At 47.7% G+C, this 23512-nt stretch overlaps 1 protein-coding gene across 1 annotated transcript in view; it reads left to right on the top strand.

Moving 5' to 3' along the window:
• The window catches only part of LAMC1 (laminin subunit gamma 1), a 369035-nt gene that overhangs the window by 284590 nt on the left and 60933 nt on the right, over positions 1–23512 (top strand). Inside the window, exons 11-16 of the mRNA XM_030207519.1 lie at positions 3297–3409; positions 5385–5606; positions 9971–10159; positions 10903–11148; positions 11673–11826; positions 12521–12663. Of these exons, the coding sequence (XP_030063379.1) occupies positions 3297–3409; positions 5385–5606; positions 9971–10159; positions 10903–11148; positions 11673–11826; positions 12521–12663 (1067 nt within the window). The remainder of the gene's footprint in view (positions 1–3296; positions 3410–5384; positions 5607–9970; positions 10160–10902; positions 11149–11672; positions 11827–12520; positions 12664–23512) is intronic.

Raw genomic sequence — 23512 nt, 5'->3', positions numbered from 1 at the left:
GCAATGTATTACACCAACAAGCAGGGGGGCACCGGATCTCGCCCCTTGTGTCAGGAAGCCGTCGGCATGTGGCGTTGGGCTTGCCAGTTCGGCATGCTCCTCCAAGCCACATACCTGGCAGGTGTAAACAACAGTCTGGCCGACAGACTGAGCAGAGTCATGCAACCGCACGAGTGGTCGCTTCATTCCAGAGTGGTACGCAAGATCTTCCGAGAGTGGGGCACCCCCTCGGTGGACCTTTTCGCCTCTCAGACCAACCACAAACTGCCTCTGTTCTGTTCCAGACTACAGGCACACGATAGGCTAGCGTCGGATGCCTTTCTCCTCCATTGGGGGACCGGCCTCCTGTATGCTTATCCTCCCATACCTTTGGTGGGGAAGACCTTACTGAAGCTCAAGCAAGACCACAGCACCATGATTCTGATAGCGCCCTTTTGGCCCCGTCAGATCTGGTTCCCTCTTCTTCTGGAGTTGTCCTCAGAAGAACCGTGGAGATTGGAGTGTTTTCCGACTCTCATCTCGCAGAACGACGGAGCGTTGCTGCACCCCAACCTTCAGTCCCTGGCTCTCACGGCCTGGATGTTGAGGGCGTAGACTTCACTGCGTTGGGTCTGTCTGAGGGTGTCTCCCGTGTCTTGCTTGCCTCTAGGAAGGATTCCACTAAAAAGAGTTACTTTTTCAAGTGGAGGAGGTTTGTCGTTTGGTGTGAGAGCAAGGCCCTAGAACCTCGTTCTTGCCCTGCACAGAACCTGCTTGAATACCTTCTGCACTTATCAGAGTCTGGCCTCAAGACCAACTCAGTAAGGAATCACCTTAGTGCGATTAGTGCTTACCATTATCGTGTGGAAGGTAAAGCCATCTCTGGAGAGCCTTTAGTCGTTCGATTCATGAGAGGCTTGCTTTTGTCAAAGCCCCCTATCAAGCCTCCTACAGTGTCATGGGATCTCAACGTCGTCCTCACCCAGCTGATGAAACCTCCTTTTGAGCCACTGAATACCTGCCATCTGAAGTACTTGACCTGGAAGGTCATTTTCTTGGTGGCAGTTACTTCAGCTCGTAGGGTCAGTGAGCTTCAAGCCCTAGTAGCTCATGCTCCATATACCAAATTTCATCACAACAGAGTAGTGCTCCGCACCCACCCAAAGTTCCTGCCGAAGGTGGTGTCGGAGTTCCATCTTAACCAGTCAATTGTCTTGCCAACATTCTTCCCCAGGCCGCATACCCGCCCTGCTGAACGTCAGTTGCACACATTGGACTGCAAGAGAGCATTGGCCTTCTACTTGGAGCGGACACAGCCCCACAGACAGTCCGCCCAATTGTTTATTTCTTTCGACCCTAACAGGCTAGGGGTCGCTGTCGGGAAACGCACCATCTCCAATTGGCTAGCAGATTGCATTTCCTTCACTTACGCCCAGGCTGGGCTGGCTCTTGAGGGTCATGTCACGGCTCATAGTGTTAGAGCCATGGCAGCGTCAGTGGCCCACTTGAAGTCAGCCACTATTGAAGAGATTTGCAAGGCTGCGACATGGTCATCTGTCCACACATTCACATCACATTACTGCCTCCAGCAGGATACCCGACGCGACAGTCGGTTCGGGCAGTCGGTGCTGCAGAATCTGTTTGGGGTTTAAATCCAACTCCACCCTCCAGGACCCGAATTTATTCTGGTCAGGCTGCACTCTCAGTTAGTTGTTCTTCGTAGGTCAATTTTCTGTTGTATCCTCGCCGTTGCGAGGTTCAGTTGACCTGGGTTCTTGTTTTGAGTGAGCCTGAGAGCTAGGGATACCCCAGTCGTGAGAACAAGCAGCCTGCTTGTCCTCGGAGAAAGTGAATGATACATACCTGTAGCAGGTGTTCTCCGAGGACAGCAGGCTGATCGTTCTCACCTACCCTCCTTCCTCCCCTTTGGAGTTGCGTTTTTCATCTTTTTGCTTGTCATTCAACTGGCGGGAACGGTCGCGCACGGGCAGGAAGATGGCCGCGCATGCGCGGTTGGCGTGCCTTGCGTGCGAACCGCCCGCGAAGCTTCTTCCGGTTGGTGGGGGCTGCCGCGGACGTCACCCAGTCGTGAGAACAATCAGCCTGCTGTCCTCGGAGAACACCTGCTACAGGTATGTATCATTCACTATTCCTGAAACTATCCTGGAAGACCTCCCTCAGCCAGTTGCACTTTCAGAGTACCCATAATGAATATGCATGAGAGAAATTTACATGTAGTGGAGGCAGTGCATGAAAAATCTGTTGCATGAATATTCGTTTTGGGTAACTGACAGACCCAGGACAGATTTGAGAACCACTGGTGTACTTCAGTAAGACCATGCTGTCTATCCCTATCTCAGTGCATATGTGTATATAGATGGATTCACTGGAGATTTTGTGAGCATTTTGGTAAAGATGACAGTTCTGAAGAGATGTGGCTGACGGGTAAAACCCAGATTGATTTCTCCTTCCTTCATTCTGGAACAGAACAGCATAACCAAAGTAACTCATTCACCAACTGCAGCTAAGAATAAGCAGACCTCATGGTTCTTTTTCCTCCCAGCTGAGACTGAGTTTTACAGGCCACCCTGACTTCTCTGGATCCCTGATATTCTGATGGGGAGTATGGGCACATGCTTTGCTCAGTGTTGAACGGGTGCTTTGGAACTGTACAGTATCACCATTTGTGATTTAGTACCCCAGGCAGCAGTTTTGTGATGGTTTAAAATAAAGCGAATACTTGTTTACCAGTGATCAGGAATTGAAAAGCTCATTAGGGGCAGAATACACTCACTGTATACTCCTGCCCCTCAGTAGAATTTCTGGTATTTAGTATGGTGGAGGGGGAGCTGAGAGAGGTTAGTAGCATAACAGTACAGATATTCAGTTTCCTAAATTCCTTTTATCCTTTTCTGCTCCCCAGACAATATGTGGTATGTGAGAAATCCCCTTGCACAGTCAGGGATTCTGCCAAGTACTTTCTGTAAGAGTACATTGGAGTCCGTGCAGCCAGTGGTATTGCTGAATGAAGTATGGTGACCAGCTTCCTGTGGATCAAGGGTGCCCGAGTTCCTGTCCCATTATGATCTATAATTTGTAGTTTTCTTTCTGCTTAGAAAAAGCGTAGAAGGATAGTAATTTGGAGGATGGGGAAAATAGCTGTCATGAGTAACTTGAACACATTTAGTTCCATTGTTATTATGAACAGACAACTAAATGCTTCTTTCTGGATATGGTCATCACATAAATATGATAGAGAAATTGGCACAACATAGCATAATCAATCCCAGATTCATAATATGAATATCTTCTCACAGGCTTCATGAGGCAACAGATTATCCATGGAGGCCTGCACTCAGTCCTTTTGAATTCCAGAAGCTTCTGCACAATCTGACTGCTATCAAAATCCGTGGAACATATAGTGAGAAAAGTAAGCAGCCCCTCTGTGAAGGATTCCTGAAGATGTGTAATAATAACTGTAACATGATCCCAGCAAGAAGTGCGTCCTTAGCCTGCCACTGCATAGCACATGGGGTGGGGGGTGAAGAAGCTTTAGAGGTTCAGCAAAGCATGTTCAGCTGAGAGCATTAGTCTAAAGCTCAGCAGAGCAGCCATATAAGAAATATTCCACTATGTTGCCATATAGGTGTCTGGAAGTATTTCTTGTCTTTGTAAAAATTGACATCAGTATTGAAAAGCCCACTGAGCAGGTAAGATAGCAGGGTGAGTTTACCTGGTTATCTTTATCGGCGGAAGATGCCACTGAATATTCTATTAAATCTACCTGCACAAATAATCACACTACTCAACCAAATTTAAAGTGTCTTTTCCAGGAATGCCCCAACCTGGACCCTTTTCTTGCCTAGCTAAGTTTGTACAGATACTTATTTTACCTTTGTGGGGTTTAGCATTGGAGGGGGTGGGGGGAGGAGGAGGATTTTTAACATGTAAGTCTTACCCAGCTAAAACCATCTTCTAAGCCATAAAACAGATCTGTTCTCCCTTTGTACCACATTCAGAACCCTCGGAACCTCACTTTGTGCGTTCGCGAACCCGCAGAGCTCTTTAGTCTGGCTCACTGTCTGCTCTGGCATTTTGTATCCTTGCTACTTCAAGCATATTAATGAGAGAGATTTGTACTGCATAATGGATGCAATTCATAAAGTATGCTTTAACTCTTATATGCCAGTAATGCACATAGATCATTAGAATAATGGCATATGCATGCGTATGTATGTATGCATGCATACGTAATTGCCAAAATTTTGCTTAAGCACTATTCTGTAAAAATGCACATTTCTTATACTGGTATGTATTGTACAGATAGGAGTACACACAAGCAGGACACTGTCACGTAACTTACAGAATTCTGTTAGTTCTATATGCAACACCAGAACTTAGATGTACGCACTCCAACTCTGTTGTGTAATTTCTTGTGCCTAACTTAAATGTGTAGTTTTACTGTTATGCTATTAACCTTTAGGTACCTTCTAGGCACTTAAATAGAGGCACCCAATTACACCATTACCTCAAATGTGACTTTAAAAATAATGCAGAGAAAGTGCATGGTGCTATTGAATAGCCTGAGGAGCAGCAAGGAGTATGCTTTAGATTTTGGCAGGGCAAGATTCTGTGGACTGGGGCAGTATGCTGATGAGGGCTGGGAAGTGAGGGAGGTTACCAAGTTTATTACAAATTTACTATCCCACCCATTATACCGCAATTTCTGGGTGGCTTACAGTCTTAAAAAGAAACAAGAAAAGAAAGGGCAGAAAAGAAACAAAAAGGAAGGGGGAGATTGGACATGACAGAGGGATGGAGGGGGTTGAACTACAATAATAGGAAAGATGGGGATAATACATAAGGAGGGGGTAAAATTGTTCCGGCTCATCTTGGGACCAATGTGGCAGTTTGTCTTCAAGTAGCAGAGCCATAGGCATCAGTAAAAATAGGAAAGTTTTAAGTTTTGTTTTAAGGTCTTCTAACGATGTCTGGTGTCATAGAGATTGAGGCAATTTGTTCCAGTGTAATGAATGTTCCAGGCTGGGGAGTAAGCATGGAGGCAGATAGTGTTCTGGTTAATTTGCTTGCTTTACCATCTTAGACACTTACACTGATGAAGTTTGATTTCTTCCATCTTTAATTAGTCTTTCCCAACACATAAAAACAAACAGTACTTTCTATCACATACACTTGTGTGCCATCCCTCCAACAGTGATGGGAAAAGTAGTCTCTGTACTGGCAGAGGTCTATAATTTTCTCAGTTTTAAGGTGACAATTCTACATTACTCTTTACAGGTTTTCAAATGTCACAGAATGCCTGGTGGGTTTTCTTTTGCTTGCCTTTGTTTACCAGTTAAATGCTCAGACATTATTACTGTAACCTGTCTTCTTTTATTCTTCAGGCGCAGGATATCTGGATGATGTCACTATTGTGAGTGCTCGTGTGGGTTCTGGAAGACCTGCCACCTGGGTGGAGAGCTGTACCTGCCCAGCAGGTTACCTGGGGCAATTCTGTGAGCACTGTGCTCCTGGGTACAGGAGAGAGACTCCTAGTCTGGGGCCCTATAGTCCATGTGTGGTGTGTACCTGCAATGGACACAGCAATACTTGTGACCCAGAAAGCGGTAAGGAAGGGGGATGTGGAATTCCCACATCAATCATTACTACCCTATCCAGCATGATTGGGATTATGAGATGGAGTAAGGGTAAAACGTGAAAGAATGTTATTGAGTGGTGTTTGCCACAGAGGATGCGAGGCTTAAAATAGCCCTTTCGGGGGAAGCAGAGCTGATCTCGGATCTTGTGGTGCCCGATGTGGGCTCAGGGAGAGGGGATGGCTACCGGCTTGATCAGTGTCCCTCTCAGCTGACTCCCTACTTTCTTCCCAGGAGATCAAAACATCCACCCTTTGAGTGTTGCAACAGTACTCTGTTGCCATGTCAGTCGCACACCCGTAAAGCTAGAGGAACACTAATACAAGCTAGGTGCATGAATGTATTTGGTGCTAAGTGTGAATAATGGACTGCTTAAACTGTGGTGGCAGACTGTGCAGTAGTAAGTGTGAAACAAACAAGTTGGTCCAGGAATTGGCTTTCAGGCGTTACTACCAGAGTCTATTTTTTGCTCTCATAGTCAGTCTTAGTGGCTTAGTAACTTAATGGTTAGTGCAGTGGTCTGAGATTCAGGGGAATTGGGTTGGATTCTCACATGGGCATAGTTTGGCCATTTCGTTGGGGGGGGGGGGGGGGGGGAGGGCTTGGTACATTAGCATATTCATTTGCATACATACATCTCATACAAATTCATTATGGCTATTCAAAACACACACCCAGACTAAAACACTTAATATGAAACCAGTATCTCAAAACAATTAAGTTTTTTTTTTTTTTGTTTGTTTGTTTGTTTGCTTTTTTAAACTGAAATGAGCCCAGCACCAAAGGAAATTTCTCTCATTATACCCATCTCACATTCACACAAATTAGCAAATTCCCTAGGCCTGACACCAGCATCCTCTCTGTTCGCTTTCTCCAAATCCTAACTCTTTCTCCTTCCTTACCAGCAACTCTCCATATCATGCCACATGGATAGAAACGAAATACCCCCCCCCCCCCCCACAAGCAGGCAGCACTTTTTTCCTGAGGCCATCCACCAGCAGCACTTTTCCATCCCCTCACCCCTTGCAGCCAGCACTTTTTTTCCTAGCCCTCCTGCCCCAGAAGCAGTACTTACCCTACCTCTCCCTCTTTTAACATACCTTTTTTCTCATTGATCCCCTCCAGTGACAGCACTTACTCCTGGGGCAGCTCTCAGCAGTCTGTTGCCTGAGGAAAGGAATAAAGTGGTACCCCATGAAAGCACCCAAATGAGAGGATCCATTGAAAAATTCTGATTGGGAAGGAGGATGAGTAGGTCCCCTCACTCTAAACTAGTCAGGCAGTTGCCCCAGGAAAACTAGAATGCAGTTTATATTCCCAAGCTACACACACACACGCGCACACACGCACACACACGCACACACACCAGCACGCACACACACGCACACACACCAGCACACACACACACCAGCACACACACACACACACACACACACACACCAGCACACACACACACACACACCAGCTGTGAATAGCCAGGCATATGCAGCCGGAATTTAACTGGCTAGGATGAACTGCATTAAGATAGTACTGTGTTTGATGCAGTTATTCTAGCCACTTAAGTGCTTTATGTCCCTTACAACTCACCATACAAAAATATTCAAATTGTGATAACCACCTCAGGAACAGCACAAGCTTAAAGCAGATGGGGTTTTGTTTGCTCTAGTGCCTGCTTTCAAATAGGGCCAGACACTTTATGAAATAACATAAAACCCTGCAAGAAACTCAGAACCTATACAGAAAATGTAACACATTGTAACAGCGCTAACCTACCTATGAAAGGATAGTACTGTAAGCCCTAGAGCACCAATATACCTGCTACTGGGAAACTGGAATAATCTGGATTGTTACACATTGCTACACAGACACTACATGCTAGCAGAATCATTCAGAACATGGACAGACCCTCACATGATACAAAATAGGGAAAAGAGGGAGGGTAGTAGAAGAATCTTCCAACATAGGACACTATCACACAGATAATTGCCAATAAAGCCTCTTGAACAATTACCTGTATGTTAGTGTCCGATGTTGGAAGACCCACTACCTTCGCTCTTTTCCCTTCTGCTACTATTCATAGTGGTCACCTGTTCCTCCACCTTGGTGGTTTTTATCGCTATACAAAATAGGGAACCACAGAAAAACTGAAATAGAGATCTCACTCAAGAAAGCCAGACTCTGTAAGCAATGCAAACACTGGTAAGAGAAAAACAGAAATGTATTTTCTTCTGCATCCTGCAAAACATAAAAATAGAAAAGATGTACATTTCACAAAGCAGGCACATCTCAGTCCTTAAAAAGTATTAATTAAAAATACTTTTTTCTTTTCTGCCTTTGTTGTCAGAGCATTTTATTTAGCAACTTGGGCTGGCCCCAGTTTCTTTTCCACTTTCCATGTGTCAGTCTTCTCTAAATTCTTTTCCAGGTTGGCTTTTCTATTTCTTCTCTCTCCTCTTGTCTTCTTCCCTTCCTTCTCTACATCTGTCTGGCACTGACCTTTTCATTTCATGTTTCTCCCTCCCCCCTCCTTTTTTTCTCCTCTGCATTTATCCCCTTTCTTTCACCTTTTAGTCTTTGGTCTCTGTTTCACTTCTCATCTGCCTTAATATATTTTACCATCGCCCTCTCATTCCCTCTCCAGCACTCCCATTGCTCCCGCTGTCTCTCACTTATCCAGTCTCCCTAAATCCCTTCCCCCATCTTTCACCCACTTTCTTAGCCCCCATTCCCATCCTCTTAGTCCTGATACCCTCCATTGGATCTCATCACCCTATCAGTCCCCAGCTCCATCCCTGTCTTTCCTGCATTCCCTTGCCTCCAAAGCCTTTCTTATATCTCTTACCCTATACCCCATGACCAATAGTGTCTTTCACCATCTTTTTAACTCCATTTCCACCATCACTGAACCCCTTCAGAGAGCCATATCCCTCTCCAATACCCCCATCCCCTTTCAGTGCCTCTCATCCTCTCTCCAGTCTTCCATGTAATTCACATTGTCTCAACCTTTCCCCACATCATCCCCCTTTCTTGCTTCTCTTCTCAAATCCCTCAGTTCACACTCTCACTCATTCTCCCATCAATACACCCCCACTTATTTCTAAAATTGCCGAGTATTCACTCAAATTCCAACTCCATCTCTCCTATCCATTGCTCTGTTCCCCTTTCCCTCCTTCCCATCCACCCACATCCCATAACTCCATCCATCTTCTACTCCGTTCCCACAACACACCTTAGCCTCATCTTCTACTCTGTTACCCTCCCCTCTACCCATACCCCCAAGCCCCATTCATCTCCATCTCCTCCTGCTCCTTCCCCCTCCGCATCCATCTTTTGTTCTCTCAGCCCACACCCCCTACCATCCATCTTCTGCTCCTTCCTCCTTTCCCAGAGTTCCATCCATCTTTCCTCCCCCCACCCCATCCATCTTCTGCTCCTTCCCTTCTCTCCCAGTCCCATCCATCTTCTGCTTTCCAGTATCTCCTGTCTATTTGACTTTTCTCTTTTTCTATGTCCACTGTCATTCCCTCTCCGTCCTGTCCTGCACCTCCTCTCTGTGTCCCTCCCCCCTCCCTCACTATAAGATACGGTGTTGCTCTCCCTTCCCACAAGGTGTAGCGTTGCCCGCCCACCCTCCCCACAAAGTCTAGTGCCGCCCGCCCTCCCTCCCTTTTCACAAAGTCTAGTATCGCCCGCCCTTCCCACAAGGTCCAGTGTCGCCCACCCTTTCTCTCTCTCCCCCTCCCTGCCCCCCAACTGCAATCTTTCTATCTTCCGGGCCACTGGCAGCATTAGCAATGTAAGCACGCTGCCTTTGCATGGCCCGGAAGCCTTCTTTCTGCAGTGAGCAACCCGCCTACGTGGAAACAGGAAGTACCAACAGAGAAAAGGCTTCTAGGCAGGGCAAAGGCAGCATGCTTACATTGCTAACGTTGCTGGCGGCCCGGAACATGGAAAGGCTGTAGTGGAGGAGAGGAGGAGCAATTCCGGACCTTGCAGGGAGGGGTTGGAAGTCAAGAGGGAAATGCCAGATAAAGAAAATTAAGAGAGAAATTCTGGATGAAACAAATGAAGGTGCAAGCCGTTTTGTGGGGCATGCGCCCTCACCCCCCCCCCCCCCCCCTCAAACTACACCCATGGATTCCTACTGCAGCTCCTTGTGACTCTGGGTAAGTCACCACTTAACCATCCATTGTCCAAAATAAGCATCTGTATATAATATGTAAACTGCTTTGATTGCTGATGCGGGGAAAAGAGCTGGCATAGATGACTTGGTTATATTTTTTCTGCCTGTTTTGTCTGTACGTATTCCCACTCCCTCTCTGTCTCTCCTTCAGGAGCTTGTGACTGCAGGGACAACACAGCAGGTCTCCACTGTGAGAGGTGCAGTGATGGGTATTATGGAGATTCAACTTCAGGCACCCCTAACGATTGCCAACCTTGCCCATGTCCTGGAGGTTCCAGTTGTGCTGTTGTGCCAAAGACAAAGGAGGTGGTGTGCACAAACTGTCCTGTTGGTACCACTGGTAGGTCATTTGACTTCCTCTGAGTGCCACATTCCCAGTTATATCCCTTTGAAATTTCCATACTGATTGCCAATAAACTTTCCTAAGCATGGAGTTGGAGGGGTGGTCTAGCGGTTAGAGCACCGGTCTTGACATCCAGAAGTGGCTGGTTCAAATCCCGCTGCTGCTACTTGTGATCTTGGGCAAATCACTTAACCCTCCATTGCCTCAGGTACAAACTTAAGATTGTGAGCCCTCCTGGGACAGGGAAATACCCAGTGTACCTGAATGTAACTCACCTTGAGCTACTACTGAAAAAGGTGTGAGCAAAGCAGGGGCCATGGAACATACTATACATTCAAATCTGCATCGATGGAGGAGTGCATCCATAATACTAAATAATGCAGAGTCTAGTGTTCCTTGGAGCTGTTCTGTCCAAAGACTTGACATTTCAGAAGAAGCAGTATTTATCAAGAGAATAAAAATTAAGTAAAATACTTTCTCTTCTTTCTTTCTTTTTTGTTATTAAACTGATATTGATCTCGGAGATGCTGGTCATAAATTTTCTTCATATCCTTTGGTTTGTATAGTGCAATGCAGAACAAATAACAATAGGTATAAAGCTATCTTTTATGTCATCTCAATTAGGTAGATGAAATGGAAGATCTCTTGGTTTAAATGGGAAAGGAAAGAACGGTGATAACTTTCTAGAAGACCTTTTTGTTTTCTTGTCTCACTAGTAGTCTAATGTATTATCTTGACAGGTAAAAGATGTGAGCTCTGTGATGATGGATTTTTTGGGGACCCTCTGGGTGAAAGTGGCCCTGCACGGCCCTGCCGATCCTGCCACTGTAATGACAACATCGATCCCAATGCAGTTGGGAATTGTGACCGGCTAACGGGCGAGTGTCTGAAGTGCATCCACAACACCAGTGGCTTCTACTGTGATCGCTGCAAAGATGGCTTCTTTGGAAATGCATTGGCCACCAACCCAGCAGACAAATGCAAGCGTAAGTGCTGTCTTCTCCTGCCTCCTTGCTTGGGTGCTTCGTGATAACCATCTAGTCCAGGTGCCAGTGATTTGGACTTTGCATACTAGGATTCTTGCTGTTTGTGAGGCAAGTTTGGGACAGTTGCATAGGATCTCCAAAGGAGTGGATGGGGTAGTAGATGGCATGGATGAGCAGACTGTTTAGGCCATATGCTCTTTATCTGCCTTCATGTTTCTGTGTGCTATAGAAATCCATTCAGGCTTAAGAAAGCCGAGAGATGTGAGCAGAATCTCCAGAAAGCATGTATACAGTGTCTCTTTTGGCAGCTATTGATTAATGCTCAGACCTTGTAGAATCAACACAGTGTAATGCGGGAATCCAAGAATGCTTGGGTGTGGTGTTGGCAGGAAGCAGGGAATGCCGTCTGTAAAACCAGCAGCAGAGAAACGCATGCTGTTCTGATAGAGACTGCTGTCTGATTATATTCCTTGTTTCTGCAATTCTCATTAATGGATACATGTTGTTTCCTCCCTTTTATTCAGCTTGCAGTTGTAATCCTTATGGTACTGTAAACCGGCAGACCAGCTGCAACCAGGTGACTGGTCAGTGTGAGTGCCTCCCTCATGTTTCAGAGAGAGACTGTGGGGCTTGTGAGCCTGGGTTCTACAACCTACAGAGCGGGCGTGGCTGTGAGAGGTGAGTCGCTTCCCTGAGCTCCCTTGCATTAGTGCAGCATGGCTGAGAAGCTGGCTTTTATCTACTAGTGACTTTGGTTCATAATGAGATGCATGAAGCAGATGCAGTATGAGGGAGAAGACTTAACATCTGCATCATGGCCAGATGTATCCACTGTGCAGGCCTGCTTGGAGCAGCAGGGATCCAACTTATCACAGCAATGTCATTTGGTCCAAGTTTCAGCAGTGGGGCTCTGTGACCTTTTTCCTATTGAGGCAGATTGTGAAATGGAGCTTACCGCTACCAAACCTGCCCAGAGTCCACTGCAGAGCCTATACTTCAGGGAGAGAAAGTTAACCATTCAGAGGGCTAGGTCCTCACCTTGAGAATCCTACCTGAGCATTACTTGGTATTGGGGTAGGAGGTGGATTGCAAAGGAAAACTGCATATAAAGAGGAAGAAAGGGCAGGAAATCCGGTGGCGCCGTAGACTGACGCTGAAGAAGGCTTCAGCTGGCAGGGGTTGGGGACCCCTGCCAGCAAAACCAGGGGCCCAGACAAAATTTTAGCTACACTACTGGTGGGCAGATGAGGTAATCACCTAGGGTACTGTTGAAAAAATATATTATCTGCTACCTATGGTGCTTTTCTAAAAAGATGAAGTGAAAGATAGCTGTGCCAGTGTAGTAATCTTTACACTATGCTCATTTCTGCAGATGTGAGTGCCATGCCCTGGGATCCACCAGTGGTCAGTGTGATATTCGGACAGGGCAGTGCGAGTGCCAGCCTGGTATCACTGGCCAGCACTGTGAACGCTGTGAAGTCAACCACTTTGGATTTGGTCCAGAAGGCTGCAAGCGTAAGTTGAGAAAAAGCCCTGCCAACAGCTAAGTAGATGAATTTTGAAGTGAGAGGTGGAGGGGAGGGGAGGTGGAGGGGAAGATGCAGTGCTGAAACGAATCCTTTCTTCCATTACTGCTAATAGCAAGGAGGCCTTTTCAGAGACATGAGATATAGGTGGTGACATCATTGAAATCCTGACAGAAGCAGATGTTTATCTTTCATGTAATATCAGAGAGCTGTCATAGAAGTGGCCTTTCACCAGTTGTACTCAGATGTAAAACAAATTTGATGCTCTCCTAGTGCAGATATTGATGTGGAGATGGGTAAACCATTCGTAGTAAGTGCTTCCTTTACTGGTAGGAGGGAGAGTCAGCTCTAACAGCATTTGCATCTTAATGTATTACTGTTTGTTTTACATTATAAAAATTATCCCCCTTTAGCTGCCCAGTTATTTGATCTCTAGGGCATGCTGGGAATGTTTCTGGCAAACTGTATTGATCTGGCAGAGGTTTTGTTTTTTGGAGCTGTTCTATTGTTGTGTTTGTCAGTCGGCATAGTTTTTTATGGAACAAATTACAATCAAAATAATATCCTTGGCCCCATTCATACATTGGGAAGTGGCAGAAGCTAGAGAGACTAGGGTTGTCAGCTGGATCCGGATTCACCCAACAGGGCTGATTCAGTCCTGGGTTTACCCCATTGCTCATTGAACTTGTAATAGGGAAATTAGAAAAGCAAGACAAGTCCCTGCATGCAGTGGGGTAAACCCAAGACTGGATCAGCCCTGTCAAGCAAAGCCTTTGTCACTGAAGGTAGTTTACTGGGAAATATGTTCCTCGTGTGCTGGGCAAATTCTAGATCAGTAAAGAGGGATTACCAAGGGAGGGGGAGGGGGGCACAATTTTGTGGACATTCATCCTATACCACAAAAGCCAGTATCTGCATGTCCTGCTGTAGGAGGCTTGCTCTTAGTGTGTCTCCTGTTGCTTGATAGATTTGGTTTAATGTTTTTCCATGAGGCTAAGAGAGGAGGGGACACAACAATGTTGTCAAGTAGCAGCAGCTTCTAGAGGGCAGTTCATTGGTGGCCCCTGCAAGACCCAAGAGCAGCAGAGGCATAGGTTCAGCAGAGGATGCATTTCAAAAATTAGAATTTTTTCCTCCATCTGTTATGAACAGATGATGAAGCAATGCACACTTTTATCCACATATTTCTGTTTTCTAAATAATACTATTGTAACACAATTTTTGCAAGAGTTCTCCTACAACAGTTGAAATATCTTCAGACTTTACAAAATGCAGCTCGTTTTTTGTTACACCCAAATATTTGACTGTGTTCACTCATTGTTAAGTTTGCTTCTGGTATTATTTTGATACCAATTTAAGAGCGTTTTCCTAACTTTTAAAGTAATTCACAAGGGAATTCTGAATTATTTGATGATGGCCTTTACTTACTTACTTACTAGCTGTCCCTGCTGGCGTTGCTCAGCAATAGGTTGGTACTTTGTAATTGAGAAAAGCAAGGTTTATTTGTGTGTAATAACATTGCATAAGTATGTATTTTTAATGCAAGAAATGAAACATAAAGAATAGGTATAGATATTTTTATTTGTACAAATAGAACACACAGGAGTAGATAAATTTTGAATATGTTTAATATAATTTGTAATAGGTTCTCATTTGAGCACATTTTGATAGACAACATTTTTTGTTTTTCAATTTGGAACATATATGTATAAAGACTTATTTGAGCCAACTAGTGAACAGGCGACATATAACTGGCATGTGAAAAACATGGGGTTTTTAAGTTGACACCTGTGTGTTTTAACGTTTGATCTTGAGCCTTATTTATCGACATTTCAAAGGCTAGTTGAACTGGAAACTACAGTCTTTTCAACTGTATCTGATAGATGGAATAAGAGGAATTTTAGGTATAAAAGCGTGCTGTCCTTTGGCATAACCTGTCAAGATTGTAGCGTCAATAACATGTGGCATTAGAGTTTTAAGAGTTAAACATGTGCCATTACATAGCTTTGGAGCATTTACATTTCATAGCAGTGTGATTGGCGAACCAGTTTTTAAGTGTAGTTGATGTGATGGCATTCCTGATGGATGCAGTGAATTTAGAAATTCAACCGGATATTCCATATCATCAAGCTGATCAATCCATAGACTGGTGGGTTGTGTCCATCTACCAGCAGGTGGAGATAGAGAGCAAACTTTTGCCTCCCTATATGTGGTCATGTGCTGCCGGAAACTCCCCAGTATGTTCTCTATCTCAGCAGGTGGTGGTCACACACAGCAGCAGCTCTGGCTAGGCCTCCAAGCCTAATCCTTAGGTTTTGTTGAGGCCTGGGGTTGAGGGCTCTTTTGAGCAAGTGCAAACCTGGTGGTGCCAGGTCCCTCCTTTTCTCCCCCTCCCGCTGGCTCCGTTTAAAAAAAAAAAAAAAAAAAAATTTTAAACGTCTTTAAAGGCGTTTAATTCGACGTTTCTTTAAACGTTCATTGCAGCTACTCACTGGGACACCAGTTCGTTACAGCTCGGAGCGGCAAGCAGGTAATTTTACCTTTTTATAGCGGGCAGGGGGTTCCCCGATTCTTCTCCTCGTGGCTTATGGCGTCGGAGGGCGAGGGCGCAAAGGGTCGCTCCCCGGATCGCTGGAGCGCTTCTAGAGGGGATGCGGGGGTTTTACAACCTGATTCGCCCTTGATGGGTGACAGTTTAGTGACCGATGAATGTCCCGGTCGTTCCTCCGGCGTGGCGGTTTTTTCCCGCCATAAACGCCCATCCCCCGCTCCTCGCCTCCGCCATCTTGGCCGGCCACGCGGCTCGGACGGCTTCTTCGTGGGCCGCCCTTGAGGTTGGAGACATTAATGCCATGAACGCCCTTAATTTGGGCGACGGCACAAGCGGCTAAAGTTAAGCGCCGTTCTCCCGCGCGGCTCCTTCGCGGAGTTTCGCGCCGGACGCCATTTTGGATGCGCAGCATGTCTCTCCCCCGCTATTGCGAGCGCCGGTTGAGAGTGCGTCTAGGGCTGTTGCCCAGGCTGCGGAAGTGCACAGTCTGGGGGGTTTCTCCCCCGAGTTTGTTTTGCTGCTGCATCAGGCTTTCCTCATGCAAAACGCTGCCCCTGCTCCCTCTTCTGATAAAGAGGTTGAGGTTCCCAGAGGTAAACGTCCTCGGGTTGATTTCCAGGCCTTGGAGGACTTTGTCTCCTCCGATGTAGATGAGGGCAGCGTGTCTGAGGTCTCCCAACGGTCCTTTGCGGATTCCTTGGAGGAGATAGATCCCCGCTCGGATGGAACGGATGACCCCTCTGCAGCGCGGCTTTTTAGCCCAGAGGATTTGCCCAACCTGTTTTTACAGGCCATGGACACTTTGAAGATTTCCTCTCCGGAGGACGTCTCTCCCTCAGCCCCTGTTGGCTCTGCCATTATGCTGGGGACGAAGCGCCCGCCTAGATCCTTCCACGTGCATGATGCCATGCACACCTTAATTGCGGCTCAATGGGATGTCCCGGAAACGAGCCTTAAAGTGGCTAGGGCTATGTCCCGCCTCTATCCTTTGGCTGTGAGTGAACGTGAGGCCTATCTGTGGCCTACCGTGGATTCTTTAATCACTGCGGTGACTAAGAAAACGGCGTTGCCGGTGGAAGGTGGCACGGCCCTAAAGGACGCCCAAGACAGAAGATTGGAGGCGGCCTTAAGGTCGTCCTTTGAGGCAGCTGCTTTAAGTTTGCAGGCCTCAGTTTGCGGCTCCTATGTGGCCAGGGCATGCCTGACTATGGTGCAGCGGGCTTCCCCCTCGGATCTTTCCTTGAGGGCTGATTGGCCGGCCCTGGAATCGGGCTTAGCCTATTTGGCAGACTTGCTGTATGATGTCTTGAGAGCCTCAGCTAAAGGCATGGCTCAGACAGTCTCTGCGCGGCGGTGGCTTTGGCTGAAACATTGGTCTGCTGACCACGCCTCTAAATCCCGCCTGGCTAGATTGCCTTTTAAAGGCAAGCTGCTCTTTGGGGTCGAGCTGGACAAAATCGTGACCGATCTCGGCACGTCTAAGGGCAAGAAATTACCTGAGGTCAGGGCTCGGGCTAGTACTCGTCCCGGTACCTCCAGAGGACGGTTGCTGGAAGCCCGTCGGTACCGCCCGGGCAAGTCGGGTTCCTCTGCCCCCTCTTCCTTCAAGAGGAATTTCTCCCCCAAGCAGCATTCCTTTCGCAGAGACCGCCGTCCCGGAGGTACTCCCTCCGGTCCTCCCCCAGGGTCTCGTACCCAATGACGGGGCCTTGGTCCACGCCCCAGTGCAGATTGGAGGACAGCTGTCCTCGTTTCTGGGCGAGTGGACCGCTATAACTTCAGACGCGTGGGTGCTGGAAGTCATCAGAGACGGCTACAAGCTAGAGTTTTGCCAACCCTTAAGAGACGGGTTTGTACTCTCTCCCTGCAAGTCTCCGGTCAAGCTGTGGCAGTGCAGCAGACCTTGGACAACCTGATCCGCCTGGGTGCGGTCGTTCCGGTGCCAAAAAAATCAGATTGGCAAGGGACGTTACTCCATTTACTTTGTGGTTCCAAAGAAAGGAGGTTCTGTCCGGCCTATCCTCGACCTCAAAGGGGTCAATCGGGCCTTGAAAGTGCGGCACTTTCGCATGGAGACTCTCCGCTCTGTTATAGCGGCAGTGAAGGCAGGAGAGTTCCTGGCATCCTTGGACATCAAGGAAGCGTACCTGCATATTCCCATCTGGCCTCCTCATCAACGCTTTCTGCGTTTTGCAGTCCTGGGACGACACTTCCAGTTCAGAGCCCTCCCTTTCGGGTTGGCTACTGCTCCGCGGACCTTTTCCAAAGTAATGGTGGTCATCGCGGCCTTCCTACGAAAGGAAGGGGTACAAGTCCATCCTTATCTGGACGACTGGTTGATCCGAGCCCCCTCTTATGCAGAGTGCGTCAAAGCTATGGACCGGGTAGTTGCTCTTGTGAGCTCCCTGGGATGGATCATCAACTGGAAGAAGAGCCAGCTGCGCCCGACTCAGTCCCTGGAGTATCTGGGAGTTCGATTCGACACCCAAGTGGGCAGAGTGTTCCTGCCAGACAATCGGATTGTCAAGCTTCAGGCTCAGGTGGACTAGTTCCTAGTAGCCTCTCCTATTCGGGCTTGGGACTACGTGCAGCTGTTGGGTGCTATGACGGCCACGATGGAAGTAGTGCCCTGGGCCAGGGCTCATATGAGACCACTACAGCTATCTCTGCTGCTGCGCTGGACTCCGATGTCGGAGGATTATACTGTGCGCCTTCCCGTGGACCCAGCAGTGCGCAAGGCGCTGAGCTGGTGGACGCAGACAGACAAGTTGTCTGCAGGATTGCCTCTGGTGACCCCGGAGTGGATTGTCGTCACGACAGACGCCTCTTTGATGGGCTGGGGAGCCCACTGCTTGGGAAGGACAGCGCAGGGGCTCTAGTCTCCTGCAGAGGCAAGTGGTCTATCAACCTCCTGGAACTCAGAGCCATTCGGTTGGTGTTATTGGAGTTCATCCCGGTACTGGTGTTGTAGCCTGTACAGGTCCTGTCGGACAATGCCACGGCTGTGGCCTATATCAACCGCCAGGGAGGTACCAAGAGCGCCCCTCTAGCCAAGGAGGCTATGAGTCTTTGCCAGTGGGCGGAAGCGAACCTGGAGCAGCTTTCAGCGGCCCACATTGCCGGAGTCATGAATGTCAAGGCGGACTTTCTCAGTCGCCATACCTTGGAGCCCGGAGAGTGGCAACTATCTGCTCAGGCGTTCTTGGACATCACGAAGCGCTGGGGCCAGCCGAGCCTAGATCTGATGGCGTCATCGGCCAATTGCCAAGTGCCGCGCTTTTTCAGCAGAGGACGGGACCCTCGATCCCTGGGAGTAGATGCTCTTCTCCAACAGTGGCCGACACAAGAGCTCCTCTATGTGTTCCCGCCCTGGCCCATGTTGGGCAGGGTGCTAGACCGGGTGGCAAAGCATCCCGGCAGGGTAATCCTGGTGGGTCCGGATTGGCCCAGACATCCCTGGTATGCGGACTTGATCAGGCTCTCAGTCGACGATCCTCTGCGGCTGTCAGTGGAACAGGGCCGGTTACATCAGGGTCCCGTGGTGATGGAGGATCCCTCTCCCTTTGGTCTTACGGCCTGGCTATTGAGCGGCAGCGTCTGAGGAAGAAGGGCTTCTCAGACAAGGTCATCGCCACTATGCTGAGAGCGAGGAAACGCTCTACTTCTACTGCTTACGCCAGGGTTTGGCGTATCTTTGCAGCATGGTGTGAAGCAGGCTCACTTTCTCCCTTCACTGCTCCAATTTCTTCAGTGTTGGCGTTCCTGCAAGAAGGTCTGGAGAAAGGCCTGTCGCTCAGTTCCCTTAAAGTCCAGGTAGCGGCTCTGGCTTGCTTCAGGGGCCGCCTGAAGGGTGCTTCCCTGGCTTCGCAGCCAGATGTGGTGCGCTTTCTCAAGGGAGTTAATCACCTGCGCCCTCCTCTGCACTCAGTGGTGCCTGCGTGGAATCTCAACCTGGTGCTAAGAGCATTGCAGAAGCCGCCTTTTGAACCCTTGTCGAGGGCATCTCTGAAAGACCTGACGTTGAAAGCAGTCTTTTTGGTGGCTATCACTTCAGCCAGAAGAGTTTCCGAGCTCCAGGCGCTCTCATGTCGAGAGCCTTTTCTGCAGTTCACTGAGGCAGGAGTGACTATTCGCACAGTGCCTTCCTTCCTGCCCAAGATTGTTTCTCGCTTCCATGTGAATCAGCAGCTCTGTCTCCCTTCCTTTCGTAGGGAGGACTACCCAGAGGAGTACTCTGCTCTTAAATATCTGGATGTGAGACGAGTCATCTTCAGATACTTGGAAGTGACCAATGATTTCCGGAAATTGGATCATCTGTTTGTCCTGTTTGCAGGTCCTCGTAAGGGTCTGCAGGCTGCTAAGCCTACAGTGGCAAGATGGGTCAAGGAAGCCATTGCAGCGGCTTATGTGGCCGCGGGGAAGGTGCCGCCTATCCAGCTGAAGGCTCACGCCACGAGAGCTCAGGCGGCCTCGATGGCAGAGGCCGGATCCGTCTCCTTGGAAGAGATATGCAAGGCGGCAACTTGGGCTTCGGCTCATACATTCTCCAAGCATTACCGTTTGACTGTGGCTGCACGGGCGGAGGCCCGGTTTGGAGCTTCAGTGTTGAGGTCAGGGATTTCAATGTCCCGCCCTGGGTGAGTACTGCTTCGGTATACATCCCACCAGTCTATGGATTGATCAGCTTGATGATATGGAAGGTAAAATTATGTATAATCATACCTGATAATTTTCTTTCCATTAATCATAGCTGATCAATCCATAGCCCCTCCCAGATATCTGTTCTGTTTTTATTCTGGTTGTATTTCAGGTTCAAGTTTAGTCTTCAGTTATTTCAGAAAGACTTCGTGTTCAAGTTCTTTCACTTGGATTCTTCAAGAGTTGAGACGAGTTTGTGTTACAGTGAGCTGCTGCATTCCTCTCCCCTCCGTTTTACGGGGCTGGATTGAGACATAAATTCTGCCGGCACTCCCTCCCGCTTCGTGCGGCTGTAGGGCAACTTTGTACCCCTCCCGCTTCGGCGGTGTTAGGGTCAGTCAGCTCCTCCCGCGGTTGCGGTTGCAGGATAAGCCAGATCCCCCCGCATCGGCGGGTGTGGTGTCCCTCCCCCGCTCCGCGGGGATGAGCTGGACGGATTCCCCTCCCCCACTTGTGTGGGGATGAGCTGGGTTAATTCCCCTCCCCCGTTTCGGCGGTGGTGAGCTGGGCAGAGTGTCCCTTCGTGGGTGTAATTCTCTAAGTGCTGAGTCCTGCGGATGGAGCTTTGATATCGACATACTGAGGAGTTTCCGGCAGCACATGACCACATATAGGGAGGCAAAAGTTTGCTCTCTATCTCCACCTGCTGGTAGATGGACACAACCCACCAGTCTATGGATTGATCAGCTATGATTAATGGAAAGAAAATTATCAGGTATGATTATACATAATTTTACCATTTACAATGTCATTAGTATCTTTCATTGTGTCAATGGACAAGTGCTCTTTAGTTTCACCTGGTAGCATTTCATTCTTCATTTCAGTTAACGTTTGGTTTTTGGAGCTGGAATTGCTCGTTCGCATAACCATTTGTGGTTTTGATAATAATTTGCAAGCTATTAATTTCTTCTACAATGTTGCATAAATCTGCAGTTAGTTATTTGTCCATCAGCAAGGGGGGTGTACTGGGGAAGAGGGTTTGAATGGTTTTTTTCTGCAGAGGGGTGTGTGAGAATGGGTGAGTATGAGTGAGGGTGTTTTGCTGATGGGTGTGTGAGAACGAATGAGTGGGAGTGTGCTATTCTGTAGTGTGTGAATGTGGGGGTGTTTTGCTGAGTGATGTGAGAATGGATGAGTATGAGTGGGGTGTGCCATCTATCCCCCCTTCAGTCTGTTCAGAACTCTGCTGCACGTCTCATATTCCGCCAGAACCGATATACTCATATCACCCCTCTCCTCAGGTCACTTCACTGGCTTCCGATCAGATACCGCATTCAATTCAAGCTTCTCCTTCTTACCTACAAATGCACTCAGTCTGCTGCCCCTCACTACCTCTCTACCCTCATCTCCCCTTACGTTCCCGCCCGTAACCTCCGTTCACAGGATAAATCCCTCCTCTCAGTACCCTTCTCCACCACCGCCAACTCCAGGCTCCGCTCATTCTGCCTTGCCTCACCCTATGCTTGGAACAACCTTCCTGAACCCTTACGCCAAGCCCCCTCCCTGCCCGTCTTCAAGTCTTTGCTTAAAGCCCACCTCTTCAATGCTGCGTTCGGCACCTAACCCTTACCGTTCAGTGAATCCAGACTGCCCCAATTTGACTGCCCCTATCGGACCGACCGTTCACTTGTCTATTAGATTGTAAGCTCTTTGAGCAGGGACTGTCTCTCTTTGTTAAATTGTACAGCGCTGCGTAACCCTAGTAGCGCTCTAGAAATGTTAAGTAGTAGTAGTAGTAGGTGTGCTACTCTGGGGTGTGTGAGAACGGGTGAGTTTCAGTGGGGGTGTGCTATTTTGGAGTGTGTGATTGGGGTTGTTTTGCTGAGGGTGTGTGTGATAAAGGGTGGCATTGAGTTTAATATTCCTGTAAATCACAAAATGTGGAGACTGGATCCCTAGCTAACGCTATATTTTCTTTTCTGATCAATTTGTTTAGGTTGATTTTCTTGATTAGCTCTGTCTTTCAATCTAGCAAGTGCCTGTTGTTTGGCTTTCACTGTTTTCCTGTTAAAACAGAGCCTTCTTTTCAAGGGCATATTGAAATTCAGTTTCCCACCCTTTTCGAGGAGCATTTCCCTGGTGGAGTAGTGAAATCATGTATGCACACACACGTACACTTCTCAGCCTGACCCCAATACTTTCTCCTTACCCAGCAGTCTCTGAACCTCCCTTGTACTGAAATTTTTAGGGAAGAGGGTTTTAGAGAATGAGACAACTGCACAGCTACTGTCCGTGTTTCTCCCCACCAGTCTCTTGAGTCCTCACCCTGTCCCAAGCAGTTTGTCGCTTAGCAACAGCAAGAAAGAACTTTCCGACCTGCAGCCTATTCATTTAGTGGATGGAGGTGTTGCTCCCCCTCCCCTGAGTGCCCCCGTGAACCGAATCGCTTCAAATTACACAATAACCTCAGCAACGGCAGATAAGAGTCTGCATGCCAGGTTTGGTGGCCTTAGCTCTTTGGGGGCCGGATGAGTTCAAACACGGACAAACATTTACCTGTCTGTTGGCTGCAGCAAGATGATGAGGAGAGATGATATATGAGTACCAGGAGCTGTTAAGAGCAGGGAGGTGAAAGAAAAGCTGTTGCAGAGGTTGACAGCATGTGTGGTGAGGGAGGGGCTGAGAAGTAGAGGACGGTGTGGTTAAAGGGAGCTTGGGGGGGGGGGTAGATCTGTGAAGTTTGGTGGGAATAGAGGGTGAAGAGCAAATAAGAGTAGTGAGAGTCTTAGGTATAGGAGAGAGTGTGTGGTTGAGACATTTTAGGGAGTGAGCAGGAGAGAAAAAGAGTGGTGGGGTTCAGCTTAGGGGTGAGAGGTTACTGCAATGGGCTTTGATCCTGGCAACGTGGGTTCGATTCCCACTGTATTTCCTTGTGACCTTGGGCAAGTCACTTAACCCTCCATTGCTCCAGGTACAAAAAAAAAACTTAGATTGTGAGCCCCCTAGGGACAGAGAAAGTGCCTGTATATAATGTGTACAGCACTGCATACATCTAGTAGCGCTACAGAAATGATTAGTAGTAGTAGTACTAGAGAAGATGCAAGTACATATTAAGGGATCCGACCGATTATTATTTCACCACTGACAGCCTGTCAAAAGGTCAGGTAAGTCTGCTGAAGACCTTGAGGAAAAGGAATGGAAATCAGGTTCTCTATTGGTGTTTGTATGCTCACCTACCCAAAATGGACCTTTATCTTCCATCATTTACTCTATTAGGATTGTGTGATATAGTTTCAGAATATTCTGTGGCAGAGTTCTAAATAAAATGCAAATGCTGGGAAAAGAGGCTATGTTATCAGGAACGTAACAGATGTGGCATCACTCCAGAATTGTCTGAGACCTCTCTGGCTGTGCGGGTTATGTGGCAACCAGTGTAATATAATGAAAGCAATGCATCTCAGGAAGCTGGCAAACCACATAGACTACTTCTTCTGATGAAGTTTTATGTCTTCTAGTTGTGTTATATTTTTTTTCACTGTTTGAGTCGTTAAGTTTTTGTTTTGTGTTTTTAGTTTTGGGGATTGATTTATTTTTGCCCAATTGGCCATAGCCTGCTGAAGTATAAATGTTAGATTTCTCCCTTCTCCAA

This window comes from Microcaecilia unicolor, chromosome 6 (genome assembly GCF_901765095.1).
Source record: "Microcaecilia unicolor chromosome 6, aMicUni1.1, whole genome shotgun sequence".
Classification (NCBI taxonomy): Eukaryota; Metazoa; Chordata; class Amphibia; order Gymnophiona; family Siphonopidae; genus Microcaecilia; species Microcaecilia unicolor.
The sequence above is the reverse complement of the archived record's forward strand: the minus strand, read 5'-3'. Positions and strand labels throughout refer to the sequence as shown.